This window comes from Poecilia latipinna, unplaced genomic scaffold, assembly GCF_001443285.1.
Source record: "Poecilia latipinna isolate Pla-1442-1.1 unplaced genomic scaffold, P_latipinna-1.0 Scaffold2115, whole genome shotgun sequence".
NCBI lineage: Eukaryota > Metazoa > Chordata > Actinopteri > Cyprinodontiformes > Poeciliidae > Poecilia > Poecilia latipinna.
Genome location: NW_015114731.1, coordinates 16155 through 29965, shown reverse-complemented (window position 1 = coordinate 29965; position 13811 = coordinate 16155). Strand labels below are relative to the sequence as shown.

General features: G+C 35.3%; 2 protein-coding genes across 3 annotated transcripts in view; both read left to right on the top strand.

Annotated features, from left to right (window-relative positions):
- The first annotated feature begins 604 nt into the window (after positions 1 to 604).
- Positions 605 to 5617, top strand: LOC106936303 (gastrula zinc finger protein XlCGF57.1-like). 2 transcript variants are annotated; one of them, XM_015017185.1, is made up of 3 exons: positions 605 to 902; positions 2283 to 3497; positions 3750 to 5617. In XM_015017185.1, exons 1-3 carry the CDS (start codon positions 752 to 754, stop codon positions 4085 to 4087), a joined length of 1704 nt encoding a protein of 567 aa, XP_014872671.1. In that variant the 5' UTR covers positions 605 to 751; the 3' UTR covers positions 4088 to 5617. The 2 variants fall into 2 exon arrangements, with proteins under 2 accessions (XP_014872671.1, XP_014872670.1); XM_015017184.1 differs by having other exon boundaries at positions 2283 to 5617.
- A 6799-nt stretch (positions 5618 to 12416) lies between these two features.
- Positions 12417 to 13811, top strand: part of LOC106936297 (zinc finger protein interacting with ribonucleoprotein K-like) — a gene marked incomplete at its 3' end in the record, with an annotated part of 17538 nt that continues 16143 nt past the window's right edge. The window contains exon 1 of the mRNA XM_015017175.1: positions 12417 to 12665. Within this exon, the coding sequence (XP_014872661.1) occupies positions 12602 to 12665 (64 nt within the window). The remainder of the gene's footprint in view (positions 12666 to 13811) is intronic.

The following is a 13811-nucleotide window of genomic DNA, read 5'->3' as shown; positions in this document are numbered from 1 at the left end:
TCTGAATTAAAACCAAACTAGATCACCCTCATTTAAGTAGAAGTAGCTCATTAATTCAGGTAATTTTTAACTACCATAACCCGATGCATTTCCATAAATTATCTTGTGCACTAGCCAGCATTTCCCTGAAATTCCAAACTTATGTGAATTTTCTAAAAATTACATTATTTTTGAAACCCTGAGAAAAGAAAAGAAACTCAAAAGGGCAAATACTTCATTCACAATTGTCATTTGAAAAGAAATAAATAAAAAAATCCCCACTTTACACAAACAACTCTGCCACCTTTTGTTATCTATTAAAATTAATGAACAAATGAATCATATAATAAACTATCTAGTCATTTTTTTAAATATTTTTTAAATAATTTTTTAAAATATTTTTTTCTCATTTATTTATCTATTTTGGTTTATAGATTACTTTTCATTGTCGGTTTGTGTTTTGGTTTTTTCTCACTTGTTTGTGTTTGGAAGCAGACCGTGCTAGCTATTTCAGCTTTGAATACATTTGTTATTGATGCCGTATTTGTTGTACATGCAGTTAATAACGATTAAAAAAAAGAAAAGAAAATCAAAACCGTATCTTGCTGTTATCCCTCCAGACCAGCTGGTGGCGGTAAAGACCTGATTCAATGTGTAAAGAAGAAGAAGAAGTAGCTAAGACGTGATCCTAGCAACGTTAGCTTTCCTTCTGCTTGCAGTCATTCTGCGGATTTTGATCCATTTATGGGCTGAATATCTGTTTGCAGTCAGAATGTCTTCGATCAATCTTCAACGAGAGTTGAGCAACGAGCAGGAAACTTCTGCTGACGAAACATTGACAGAGTTTAATGGAACCGTGAAGAAGGAGGAAGAGGTAAATGGTTGGGACAGCCAAACGCCCCGGACCGCATTACACCGAACTGGTATGAAACAATGTTACACTGTATTATGTGACCAGCGTTTATATTAGAGTCTAACTGATTTTGATTTTGGGCTATGAATGTTCCCAACTGGACGGTTGTTGTGCCAGAATAAAACCCATGATCATACTGTTAAAATACTAGTAAGTAGCTGTGATAAATATTTCTTAAAATTAATTAATATTGAAAGTTTTTCACATTGATCAATCCATCTAGGACTTTGTGATTGTTTTTGCAATCCAAATAACTTCTAATTCAGAAATATTTGCAAGACATTTAGCAATATTTGCTCTATAATTTAGATTTTTGTTGTTTTCCATCTTGATCAGACTATAATTTTATAATCAATGTTTTTGAACATTTTTGCAGAAAATGTGCGATAAACTCTCAATTATACATTAGAGCTAAAATAGTGCAGCGATCTGTTGATTTTGTATGAGTTTCCTTGATTGTGTAATTGGTGAAAAGTGGAGTGACTGGTTTTAATTTGGCAGCAAACAGTTAAAATATTTAATCACACACTTTTTATCTTGAAGGTTCTGTTTACGCTTTCCTCTGGTGTATTTGGCCAAATTAAGATATTGTGGGCTAGATTTGGCCCCCGGGCCTTGAGTTTGACACGTGTATTAGAGGAAACAGTCACCAGAGACAGTTTGGTTTTATATCCTATGACAATCTATATTTTAATAATAGTTATAATTCAGTACAAAGAGCCATTTTTGTCCTCAGTCCAGCTAAACAAACATTTTTTATAGCCTTAAATGTTGCCTGACTTGTAATTTTAATCTATTAATCCGTTGTCATTTTAAAGAATCACAGTTTTATTTATATTTTGGTATTTAAATTAAAATAAAAACAAAAAATAGCATAGAATGTACAAAAAGAGTGCATACATTTTCCCCCTTCAGATGTTATTTATAAAAAACAAATAATAATAAAAAATCTTATAGTTTTCAAGCCAGTGATAAGAAAAACAGCATCACTTGATTATATTTAGTAGTGACGGATTTAATGTTTTTGTATATTTTACACATCTGTTCCAAATTTGAAAAACAAAAGATGCTAAACTTGCTAACTTGTTTACTCTAAATTCAGCATTTGTCTGCAGATGCTTCCAAATCATGAAAATAATGGTGAACCGCTCTTTCAGAATGCAAATTAATTAGAGCATCTTTGCTTTATGCTACGCCTGCAAGGTTAAAATCATTACCTATAATAAGTAGCATGATATAATCTAATCACAATTGACACTAACTCTAGGAGGCATGTTGCATTCATAGTGTAGCCTAGGAATAATGGCGGGCACCAAATTCAAATTGGGACTAATTGCACTGGCAGATAACCTACAAAAAGCCTTTCTCTTGTGTTTGTTTGCCTTTCTAGATGATTTGCAGAATTACATTTGGAAAGAAGAGGAGGATCCCTCTGACCAGCAGCTCTGCAAAAAGGAGACGGATTCCAGTTTGGACCAGAAGGATTTAGAACCTCTGCAGATAAAAGAAGAGCATCAAGAACCAGAACATCCCTGGACTAAAGAGGAACCTTTAGAGCTCTGCATAAGTAAGCAGGAAGAGCAACTTGAACTGAAGCAGGAGAATGAAGATACATCAATAGTGAGTCCAGCTCATGAAGACAAGTACCACATTAAACCAGAACCACTTGTGGACCAAGTTGTCTCTCAGGTTTATAATCAAACTGAGCTCCAGGATTGCGAAGGAAATCCTAATAAAATCTCAGGATCACAGCAAGATGAAGGGCGGAAACAAAACAAGAGTCATCAGAAAACCATGAAGGGCAACAACTGTGTCAACAATTCAAAATGCAAAACGGACAAGAAAGCACGCACAGGAGCCGCTGTGTATTCTTGTAAAATATGTGGTGAGGCTTTTAGTGAAAGTAGTAACTTGACTCAGCACTTGAAAAGTCACAAAGGTGAGAAGCGTTTTCAGTGTACGTGTGGAAAGAGTTTTACAAAACAAGGAAATTTAACAGCGCACATGAGAATTCACACAGGTGAGAAGCCCTTTTCCTGTAACACCTGTGAAAAAACGTTCAGATTGAAACATTCATTAAATAAACACATGAGGATTCACTCGGGTGTGAGGCCGTTTAAATGTCTGTCCTGTGGAAAAAGCTTCATCACAAAACCTGCTTATGTTAAACATGTCAGAATTCACACAGGTGAGAAGCCTTTCTCTTGCACCATTTGTGGCAAGAGTTTTATTGACAAAGGTCACTTGACTAATCACTTGAGGACTCACACAGATGAAAAACCTTTCCCCTGTAACTCCTGTGAAAAAACTTTCAGATCTAAATATTCATTAATTGAACACATGACAGTTCACACAGGTGTGAAACCCTTTTCGTGTGAGACTTGTGGACAAGGATTTATTAAAAAACGTCAGTTAATAGTTCACATGGGACGTCACACAGGTGTGAACCCGTATTTGTGTGTCATCTGTGGTAAAGCGTTCAGCCACAGCGGTAGTTTAAAAACTCACTTTGTAACGCACACAAATGAGGAGTCGCACTGTGTGACATGTGGAAAACGTTTCATAAGCAAAACAGGTTTAACACGTCACATGAGAATTCACACAGGTGAGAACCTTTTCAAATGTCAGTTCTGTGGAAAAGGCTTCACTCAGAAATCTTTTCTGGATGACCACGTCAGAATTCACACAGGTGAGAAGCCTTTCACGTGTGTGATTTGTCTCAAAAGTTTTGCTCGAAAAGTTAATTTGACTGATCACATGAGAAGTCACACAGATGAAAAGGTGTTTTCCTGTCATGCTTGTGAAAAAAGCTACAGATCCAAACCATCATTGAACAAACACATGAAAATTCACACAGGTGAGAAGCCTTTTTTGTGCCACACCTGTGGAAAAAGCTTTGTTACAAAGTCCGAATGTAATAAACACATGAAAATTCACACTGGGGAGAAGCCTTTTGTGTGCAACACTTGTGGAAAAAGCTTTGCCGCAAGCTCTGATTGCAACAAGCATATTAGAATTCACACAGGTGAGAAGCCTTACTCTTGTACCGTTTGTGGTAAGCGTTTTACTCTAAAAGCTTATTTGCCTCAACACATGATGATTCACACAAATGAAAGGCCTTTTCGCTGTAATACCTGTGAAAAAACTTTCAAAAGAAAAGATTCACTGAATAAACATGAGCGTTTACACAGGTGATAAGCCCCTTTTGTGCAGGACCTGTCATTATGTAAATATCAAACATAGCTTTAAAGAAATTTGACTTTACAATGTGATGTCTTGAAAATGACATCTGTCTCTTTAAGAAGCTCCTACGCCTTCCAGTAGAAAATATTAACTTTATGCTGTTTACAAACCATCTTAGGAGTGTTGGACTAAAGAAGTTCATATAAGCTCAGCCTACAAGCAGTTCCACCAGGTGTTTGCTAATTGCTGCTGCCACTAGTCTACAGGAGCAGAAGCACATATCGAGAAAGTAGACTTTATGGAAGTAGGTGGCACTTTATGATAGCAAGTGTTTAGGTACCCCTGAAGATTAAATGATTTCTCAAACATGCATGAAAGAATCAAAACAAACACCACCAAGTATGTTTTTGATGAGGGAATAACATTTATAACATAATATTCTCATACCCCCTGTTAAAATAAAAAACAATATTAAAACAAAAACACTCACATTGGTGACAAGTAGAAGCCACAGCAGCCATTTGTGTTTCCTAATTGACCCATATAGTTATAAACAAATATGGATTTATTGAGTAATGGCTTACTACAATTCTTTTCAATTGTCTTCAATTGTTTTTGTGCATTTCTCTGATCAGAAGTAAAGTTCTCATAACTGTTTGTTTCACAGGATTTGGTCCTTTCTGCTCATCATGCCAGTTGTTTCTTATTCCTTCCTACAGATTGCAAACCCGTTTGCTGCCATACCATCCTCTGCTTTTTTATTTTACATAATCTGCTTATGCCATGTCAAATTGTGCTGTCGGTATTAATGCTGAATTGTCGTTGTTGAACTGTCAAGCCAATATTTTTCTTCAGTTATTCCTGAAATTGTCTTCCAAATCAAACATTTTCTGTCAGGTGAACCTCAGTACTTTGCCTTTTCATGTTGCTATGAATAAATTAGAACTGCAAAGAGCATTTGCGGTAAAAATGTCAAATGTATTCAGTGCCTGGTGGCCATTTACCTAACATACTGTAGATTTAAAACGGCTTTGCAAGTATTTCTATAGTGCTGTCTTGAGTATTTTCAGGCACTATCACCAAGATTTGACTGGCGAGACCTTTTGTCTGATAAACTTGAAGCCAAATCGAACAGAAAACTAATCTTTTTCTCCAGCAAACATATTACTGTATTGCTTATATATATATATTAAACTCTAAACATGTTTATTTATATGGTACTATGATGACTCTAATGATGATGGTTTGTTGGAATCAGATTGTTTTTTGGTGGATTTTTATACCCGGCCGTCTGTTGCCCTTCGCGAAGTGCATAATCCCAACCTGATGAGGAAATGTGAAAAAATGTCTACTGACTGTTTTATTAAGTGGTAATCCAACAGTTTTTATTTTATTTTACAAAAAAGTTGTAAACCTTGTAAACATCAGGATGCCAAAGAGATCAGATGTCTGTAGTTCACTACTGAGCTGAAAGTCCTAAAATCACGGAAACATGTTTTGTCTGAGAGTTTAATGAGATTAAAGCGTTTTCATTTGATTTAAATGGGAAATTATTTTAGTTTTATCTTCATTTTACTTGATTTAAAAACCCTTCTGTGTTAAGAAGCATAAGAAAGGCCAGTGTATTTAAATAAATTGTACTCTTCTAGAGGTTCAAACTATATTTTTAGTCATTTGACGAACACTTTGTCCAGTTCCAAGCGCAAAGAGTCAAGAACTCATATTGAGCGAGTGTGTGTAAAATGCACAGAGCACACATTGTTCTTTTACCAAACATGTATGCACTCACACCAGTCTCACTGCCAATTAGTGCAAATGTGTGAGATTTTCAATGTTTACTAATGTCATTTTTACCTGAAACAAATCATCCACCATACACTTTCTGTAAACGTGTCTTACAAATCTATCATAAACATTATGTAATGTTAAATATTAGGACGTCAACAAACTGATTTTAAAGGCAGGAGTCTGTAGTTTGCTATCAAAATTAATCTTGAAATCACTGAAAAATGCTCTTGCTGTCAATAAAGTTTAAATTTTTGATTAGTTTGAACATTCTTGGATAAAAAGCCTTTTGATTTCTGAATAGAAAATTATTTAACAAGCTACTACTGTGTGTTTTCCAGACAGATAATGGATAAAGCCATTTTATAGCACAGTCAAGTAACTAAATGGTACTTTCTGTTGTTATTAAAATGCTGTATTTATCGACCATGAAAGAAATACGATTTAGCAATTTATCACTTGTCTCTAGGAATTTCCTGCTCACTAACATGTCATGTTTTATTTTACCCTATATTTTCTTAATGATTGAAAGTAGTTTAGAAGCTATAATGAAGAAATATAAAAAATTAGATTAACTTGCTTATTGTGAAGGTCATTCAACCACATCTGTGCTAACTCAGAAGACTGAAGACCTTTTAAATTTTATTGATAAAAATAATTGGAGTTGTTGTTTTAGACTTCAGTTTTTTGTGAGGAAGTAACCAGACAAGTGGTTGGAATCCTAAACAGAGTAAAAAAAAGAACTAGATTTGATTGATTAACTTAACTATACCTGATAAAATAATTATCAGGCAACATTATTTGTTGCCTGATAATTATTTATCAGGCAACATGACCATGATATCATGACGCTGCAGTCCACCTTTCAGACCGGTTGGTGGCGGTAGTGACCTGCAATGTTGTTTCTCAACCGCCAACAGACAAACAGAAGAAAATAACTGTGATGCTAGCAGCGCTAGCTTTCCTTCTGCTAGTAGGCTGGTCCTCTGTGGGCTGAATATGTCGATGTTTGCTGTAAAAATGTCTTCAGTCCAGCTTCAAGGAGAGTCGATCAACGAGCAGGTACCTCCTGCTGAGGAAACATTCACAGAGTTTAATGAAATCATCGTGAAGGAGGAAGAGATGGATGATCAGCGCAAACTTTCCCCGGATTTCACCTCGACACCTCAGATAATCTTACACAGAACGGGTATGAAACACCTCTAATGATGATTCAGGAAGCATATTACGGTTTTAAAGCATTCGTTTTAAGAAGATTTTCTTTTTTTAACGGAAACTAGGCAATGAAGCTAAGTCACTTCCGGTGGTTTATTTTTGGAGAAACGTCTAACGGGCGAATAAATCCACCTTAGACTCTTGAAACCTGGACTAGACGGTTCTACAACAAGGGTATTCAAATCAAGTCATCCGGGTTTGGTGTCTTAACTTTTAGGTTTGCCTCTACTTCAGCGAACTGGATTCAGACCCCAAGTATTTTGTGCAAAAGCAAAACTGCGGCACACCAAGAATACAGGGAGCTCTCTCCTCACATATGGATTAGTTACACACAGACTGATGTTTTAAATTGTTTATTTCTGTTAATGATGATGATCTCTTGCTTACGCTTAATTAAAACATGACATTTAGAATTAGAATATTACATCGGGCCAGGAAAGACTTTTTAATGCAGCAGTACGGGTTTAATGAAAAGTTTGTCTAATACCTACTCAGGTTATGCTATTAATCTGTCAAACATCAGAACCCGTAATGTAATTCATTGAATATGACTTTATATTTATAAATTCTTAATGAACAAGTCAAAAATAACAAACTGATCTTTTTAAAATAAAGCAGGTTAACTTTTTAAATTCTGTACATAAATCATAATTGTGTTATGTCAGTACTTTCTTAACCAGATTGTGTTATTTTTAAAAATGTGCATGACTCCCAACTTCTGCTCCAGGCTGCTATAGAAACTCCAAACTTTTCCAAGCTATTGTAATTAATTTAAATTTCAAATGGTTAATGAAAAATATTTTTGTAGTGATTTGATTTTGTATGTTGAAATTAAAAACTACATTTGATGACAGGATTTTCCTTCAAAGTCTATTGGACTGAAATGTGTTTTTGATGAAAGAAATGTTTAAATTCAGTTTTACTGGATACTTTTTTAAGCATCTTTATGTTCAGGGAATGCTTAAAGTGAACTGTTTGTTGTTTTGCATACAATAGAAAGACTTTCTCCTGTGTATGTTTGCCTTTCCAGACCACCAACTGGGTTATGCTTGGAAAGAGGAAGATTCCTCTGACCAGCACCTCTGTAAACAAGAGACGGATCCCAGTTTGGACCAGGAGGAACCAGAACCTCTGCAGATGAAAGAGGAGGAGCCAGAGCATCCCTTTATTAAAGAGGAGGTATTGGAGATCTGCATAGGTGAGCATGAAGATCAGCTTGAACTGAAGCAGGAGAATGAAGATACATATGTGGTGACTCCGACTCATGAAGACATTAACCTCGTTGAACCAGAACTAATGAAAGATCAAATCATCTCTCAGGACTGTAATGAAACTGAGAATCAGGACCAAGAAGGAAGCCACCATAAAGACTCAGGATCAAAGGAAGACAATGGGCCAGAGCAAAATGAGAAATGTCAGGAAACCATAAAGTGTAAAAACTGTGTTGATCATTCAGAACCCAGAAGGGACAAGAAAAGTCAAGCAGAAAACTCAGCTCAACACAGGAGAAGCCGCACAGATGAGAGGCCTTTCGAATGTCTCACTTGTGATGAAAGCTTCACTACAAACTCTAATATTAATAAGCATGTCAGAAATCACACAGCTGAGAAGTGTTTTATATGTGTGACCTGTGGAAAAAGTCATAATCAGAAAATCTTATTGCAGGTTCACATGAGAACCCACACAGGTGAAAAACCTTTCAAATGTCAGCCCTGTGGAAAAAGCTTCCCTAGAAAAGAGCATTTGGCTAAACACACCAGAGTTCACTCTTGTGGCAAAGGTTTTACTCAAACAATGCATTTGACCACTCACATGAAGCTTCACACAGATGAAAGGTCTTTTCCCTGTAACACTTGTGAGAAAACTTTTAAAAGCAAAAAATTATTAACTAAACACACGAGAGTCCACACACATGTGAAATCCCTTTCGTGCGTGACCTGTGGCAAAAAATGTAGTCACAAACATCAGTTATTGAGTCACATAAGAAGTCACACAGGTGAGAAGCCCTTTTTGTGTGTGACCTGTGGAAAAGCATTCAGCTACAGTTGTTGCTTAAAAACTCACTTAATAGTTCACACACGTGAGAGACATTATCCATGTCAGACTTGTGGAAAAAGTTTTATGAGAAAAAACGATTTAAGAGTTCACATAAACTCTCACACAGGTGAGACACGTGTCCAGTGTACAACATGTGGAAAATATTACATGGACAAAAATAGTTTAGCACGTCACATGAGAAATCACACAGGTGAGAGACCTTTTGTATGTCAGTCCTGTGGAAAGAGCTTTACCCGTAAAGTTATTCTTGATCAGCATGAGAGAATTCACACAGGCGAGAAGCCTTTCTCTTGTACGATTTGTGGCAAAAGTTTTAATCAAAAAGCTTCTTTGTCTCATCACATGTTGCTCCACACAGGTGAAATGCCCTTTTCCTGCAACACCTGCGGAAAATCCTTTAGATCAAAACGTTCATTGAATAAACATGAGAGTTCACACAGGGAAGAAGTCCTTTTGGTGTAGGATTTTTTTGGAGAACCATTCTGCAACAGCTTAAAAGTTCACTTTTAATGTTGAAAAGGTTAGGCAAACAAGACAGTATTGAGAGTTTTTGAAAATCAATTTCCAATAGTAAATGTGTCCCAATAAAGGACGTTGTTAGAAGTTCTTGAGTACCGTGGTTAATGAAGATTATTAACGTAGATGGAGCTGTTCTGTTAGATCTTAGTTCTGCTTTTGACCTGATTGATTGTGATTTTCTGTTAGATAAAACTAATGACTAAAAGTGTTTATTTGTATACTTGTACATTTAATTACTTCTTGCTAGTTATGCATCTCAACTTTAAAATAGCAGTTCATTTCTAAAAGAATTGTGTGCAATTCCACAGGGCTGTTGCTTAGGACCTTTATTGTTTTCCATTTTCACCAGTGACTTGCCTTTTATCTCATCACTAGAACTGTCTTATCTCACTTGCAGTAATGACATTTGGTCCAGAGAAACATCTAAACAAACTACAATTAGTCCAAAATGAGGCAGCACTTCTTGTAGAAACTATCCCAGATATAAAAATATTCTTGGCATAAACAGAACATTAGGTTGGTCATTGGTGAAAAATAAGACTGAGAAGATGTAGAAATATTTTGTTATTCTAAAATACTAAATGTTTTGTATGATGAACTTGCATTTTTCAAAACCCGATTGTGATCAATATGCTGTTTTTGGATTGAATTTTAAATATGTTAATATACAGATTAAATTTGGTGTGTTGTGTGAACAATTTGAAACTCCTGGAATATTCAAGCTGTCTTCTGTTCATTAAACTTTGTATTCCTTTACATCTTCTGGTCAACTTGATGTGGGTCAAGTGACATTTTGTTTTTCTTAATGAAGTTTGACAGGAAAAAAAAAGAACATGTAATGTCTAGATGGGAAAAACCACAATAAAATGAGAGAATGAGCCTTGAACAAAGAAATAGTCTTATTCTAGTAATAAAAACTTGTTTGATGTAAACCATAAGATAATTTGTTGGTACTTTATGATAACTTTGTTAATTAATAATATGGAGTCTCCTAAGAGATATGGGACTTTTTTTATTGTGTCTTCCTTTGCAATAAGCAAACACCTTGGTCTATACTAAAGAAAAATACATAAAACTTCAGATATCTCACAAATTATGTTAACAATAGATGGAAAAATCCTGCAAGAGAAAGTGTGATGGCCACCCTAAGAAAGATATTCAGTATTCAATTATGCTGCAGGAACTGATTAGTACATTATTGCAACAAAATTCAAAACATTTTGCAAGATAAAAATACTCCCTGTTCGCTACGGGGTTCCTTCAGAAATGCACAACAAACAAAGCTATGTGCAAAATGCAAAAAACAGGCCTACATAAGTATATATGGAAGTAAATATGTGCCATTCAAATCCTAATGGCACATATTTACTTCCATACATTCACTGTTTTAACCATTTAATTTCAAGTTATTGTTAATTTAAAAACATTGAAGTTTGATAAACTTTTGTACAACTTTCTGAATCTCGTCTGATAATTTCCAGCAGGACTTACCTGTGTCCTCATTATCATTACATTTTCCTGGAGTTATTCCAGGTGGAGTTGTTGGTTTCCTACATTGTAAACTTTAACATCCTGTATTTGAGTTTCATAAGAAAATACACCCCAGGTTGCCACATATACAACATTTTTTTGGGTAAATTTCTCTTTAAAACAAAATGACAATGTAACTGATACCATTTGTTTCAAATAATATTTTCCAATTTAACTCTGCCTGTGTAAAGGTTTAATACATATTTAAAAAAATACTTTTAATATTAATAAACTTATTTTTATACATTAATTTATATAGTTTGTACAAAGTATGGTTGATTATTATTGTCTTCAATATTTGAATCTGTTGTCTTAGTTGTATTTTTCTCTTTTCTGCTGCAGCTTCCTCTATTATAATGAAAAGATTTTACGTTTTTCAAAGAGAACTGGCACTGCATGAGAACTCTTTAGTTGTGATGATCGTATGATCCACAAAGTGGCGGTAATGTAAAAACATAAAAGTCGACAGTCATGAAACCCCCAAGATGAACAAGATGAAAAAGAGGAAGAACAAAGCACGTGGTCTGTTTTGTGAAATGTTTGAGTGTATATATATATATATATATATATATATATATATATATATATATATATATATATAAACGAGTTTATCAAAGAGCGGTTAACTGCTGCTGAAGAAACATTCAATGAGTTTAAAGAAATTATCGCCAAGTCGTCAAGTTAAAACAGGAGACTGATACCTGCATGGTGATTCCTGTTTATGAACAAACATCTCTCACTGAATCAGAACCAAACAGGAACAAAGTCATCATCCAGGAAGCTGCTGAGGCTGAGAACCAAAATCAGCAAAGAAAACCTTTCTCATGTGTGACCTGTAAAAAGCGTTTTCAGTTTTTGATGCTCACATGAGAACTCATATGGGTGAAAAGCCGTTTTCATGTGTGAACTGTGAAAAAAGTTTTAGGCAAAAACAGCATTTAACTCAGCACATGATGATGCACACAGGTGCATACATGTAGAGAAAATTTTAATATTCTTAAACTAAGTTTTATACATTGATTGATCTTGCTTGTACAAAGTATGGTTGATTATTATTGTCTTCAATAATTTAGTCTGTTGTCTTAGTTGTACTTTTCTCTTTTCTACTGCAGCTTCTTTTATTTTTATGAAAAGATTTTACGTTTTTCACAGAAAAGTGGCACTGCATGAGAACTCTTTAGTTGTGATGATCATAGGAGCCACAAGGTGGCGGTAATGCAATAAAAGGAAAACCGACAGTCATAAAACCCTGAAGAAGACGAGGAAGAGGACTACACGCGGTCTGTTGCGTTGAATGTTCGAGTGTTTCTCTAAAAATGTCTTCAGTCCAGATTAAACGAGTTTATCAACGAGCGGTTAACTGCTGCTGAAGAAACTTTCACAGAGTTTAAAGGAATCATCGTCAAGTCGGAGGAAGAGATGGATGATCAGCGCAGACTGCTGGATTTCTCCCGGACTCCCCGGATTATTTTACACCGGATAGGTAAGAAACACCGGCGTTTGGATGAAGGTTAATATATGCATCTTTCTGTATGACTATCATCTTAGTAACTGTTCCTCTCCCGTATAAATGTTTTGACAGATCAGTAAATAGCTTCAGCAGAATTGTCAAACAATTATGCCATCCAGGGCCGTGCAGGGACCACTAAAGGGGCAGGTGCTCAAAAAAAGAGCACATCTCACCGCATTCTAGACAGAATATTAACAGCCTCTCAGCTTTCAGAGTTTAATAAACAATGATAATTTACAAAATTGTGAGATATGGAATCAAAGCTAAGGAAAATCTCTATACAGAGCATACAACTATGCATATGTAAGATATTTGATTAGTAATTTCTTTCTGCAGGTCTATTTTGTTATAGGAAAGTATTGCAATATTCAAACCTGCAGTTGAGCAAGATATGTAAATCAGAGCTAGACCACCAGACATATTTTGTCTTTACAGAATTACACTATTAAAAATGTAAACAACAAATAATTTTAGTACGTTATTATGCGTCAGAAGAGGGCTTAGAAAATAAGACCAAAAAAAAAAAAAAAAAAAAAAAGTTTGACCAAAAGGGCCCTTGGGGGCAAGGAGCAAAAGGGGCAGGTGCTCAGGCCCCCCCAGCCCCTCCTTCTGCACGTGCCTGATGCCATCAACACATCAGTAATGCGTTACTCTAATCTGACCCTTGTTTCAGTAACAACTATCTATTTACAATCCAATAATCAGATTAAAGTTATGCATAGCATAATGACCGTCATTCCAGGATGAACACTCACTTTAGCATTTGCCTCACAACTAGCAAGCTAAATACTCTGGTAGCACAGACAGGCTACCAGATTCTGATATATTTTATTGGTCAAAAGACATTTGATTATTGGTCAAAATGCATTGATATAAATTGACTGGTAATTGAACTGGTTCTACCTCTTTCTAAAACCAAAGTAGAAAACAGCTCATAAAATAGGACTCGGCAGTTTTAAACTCAATACAGCAATTTGACCAACAAAAGTAAAATCTAAACAAGTTTTGTTCTTCTTTAACAACTCTCTACATTAGTGCAACAGTTTGATCTACAAAATAAATAAAACATCTAACAGACACCTTAGCTCCTCACTGTTAACTCAGTCTCACTTTCCAACT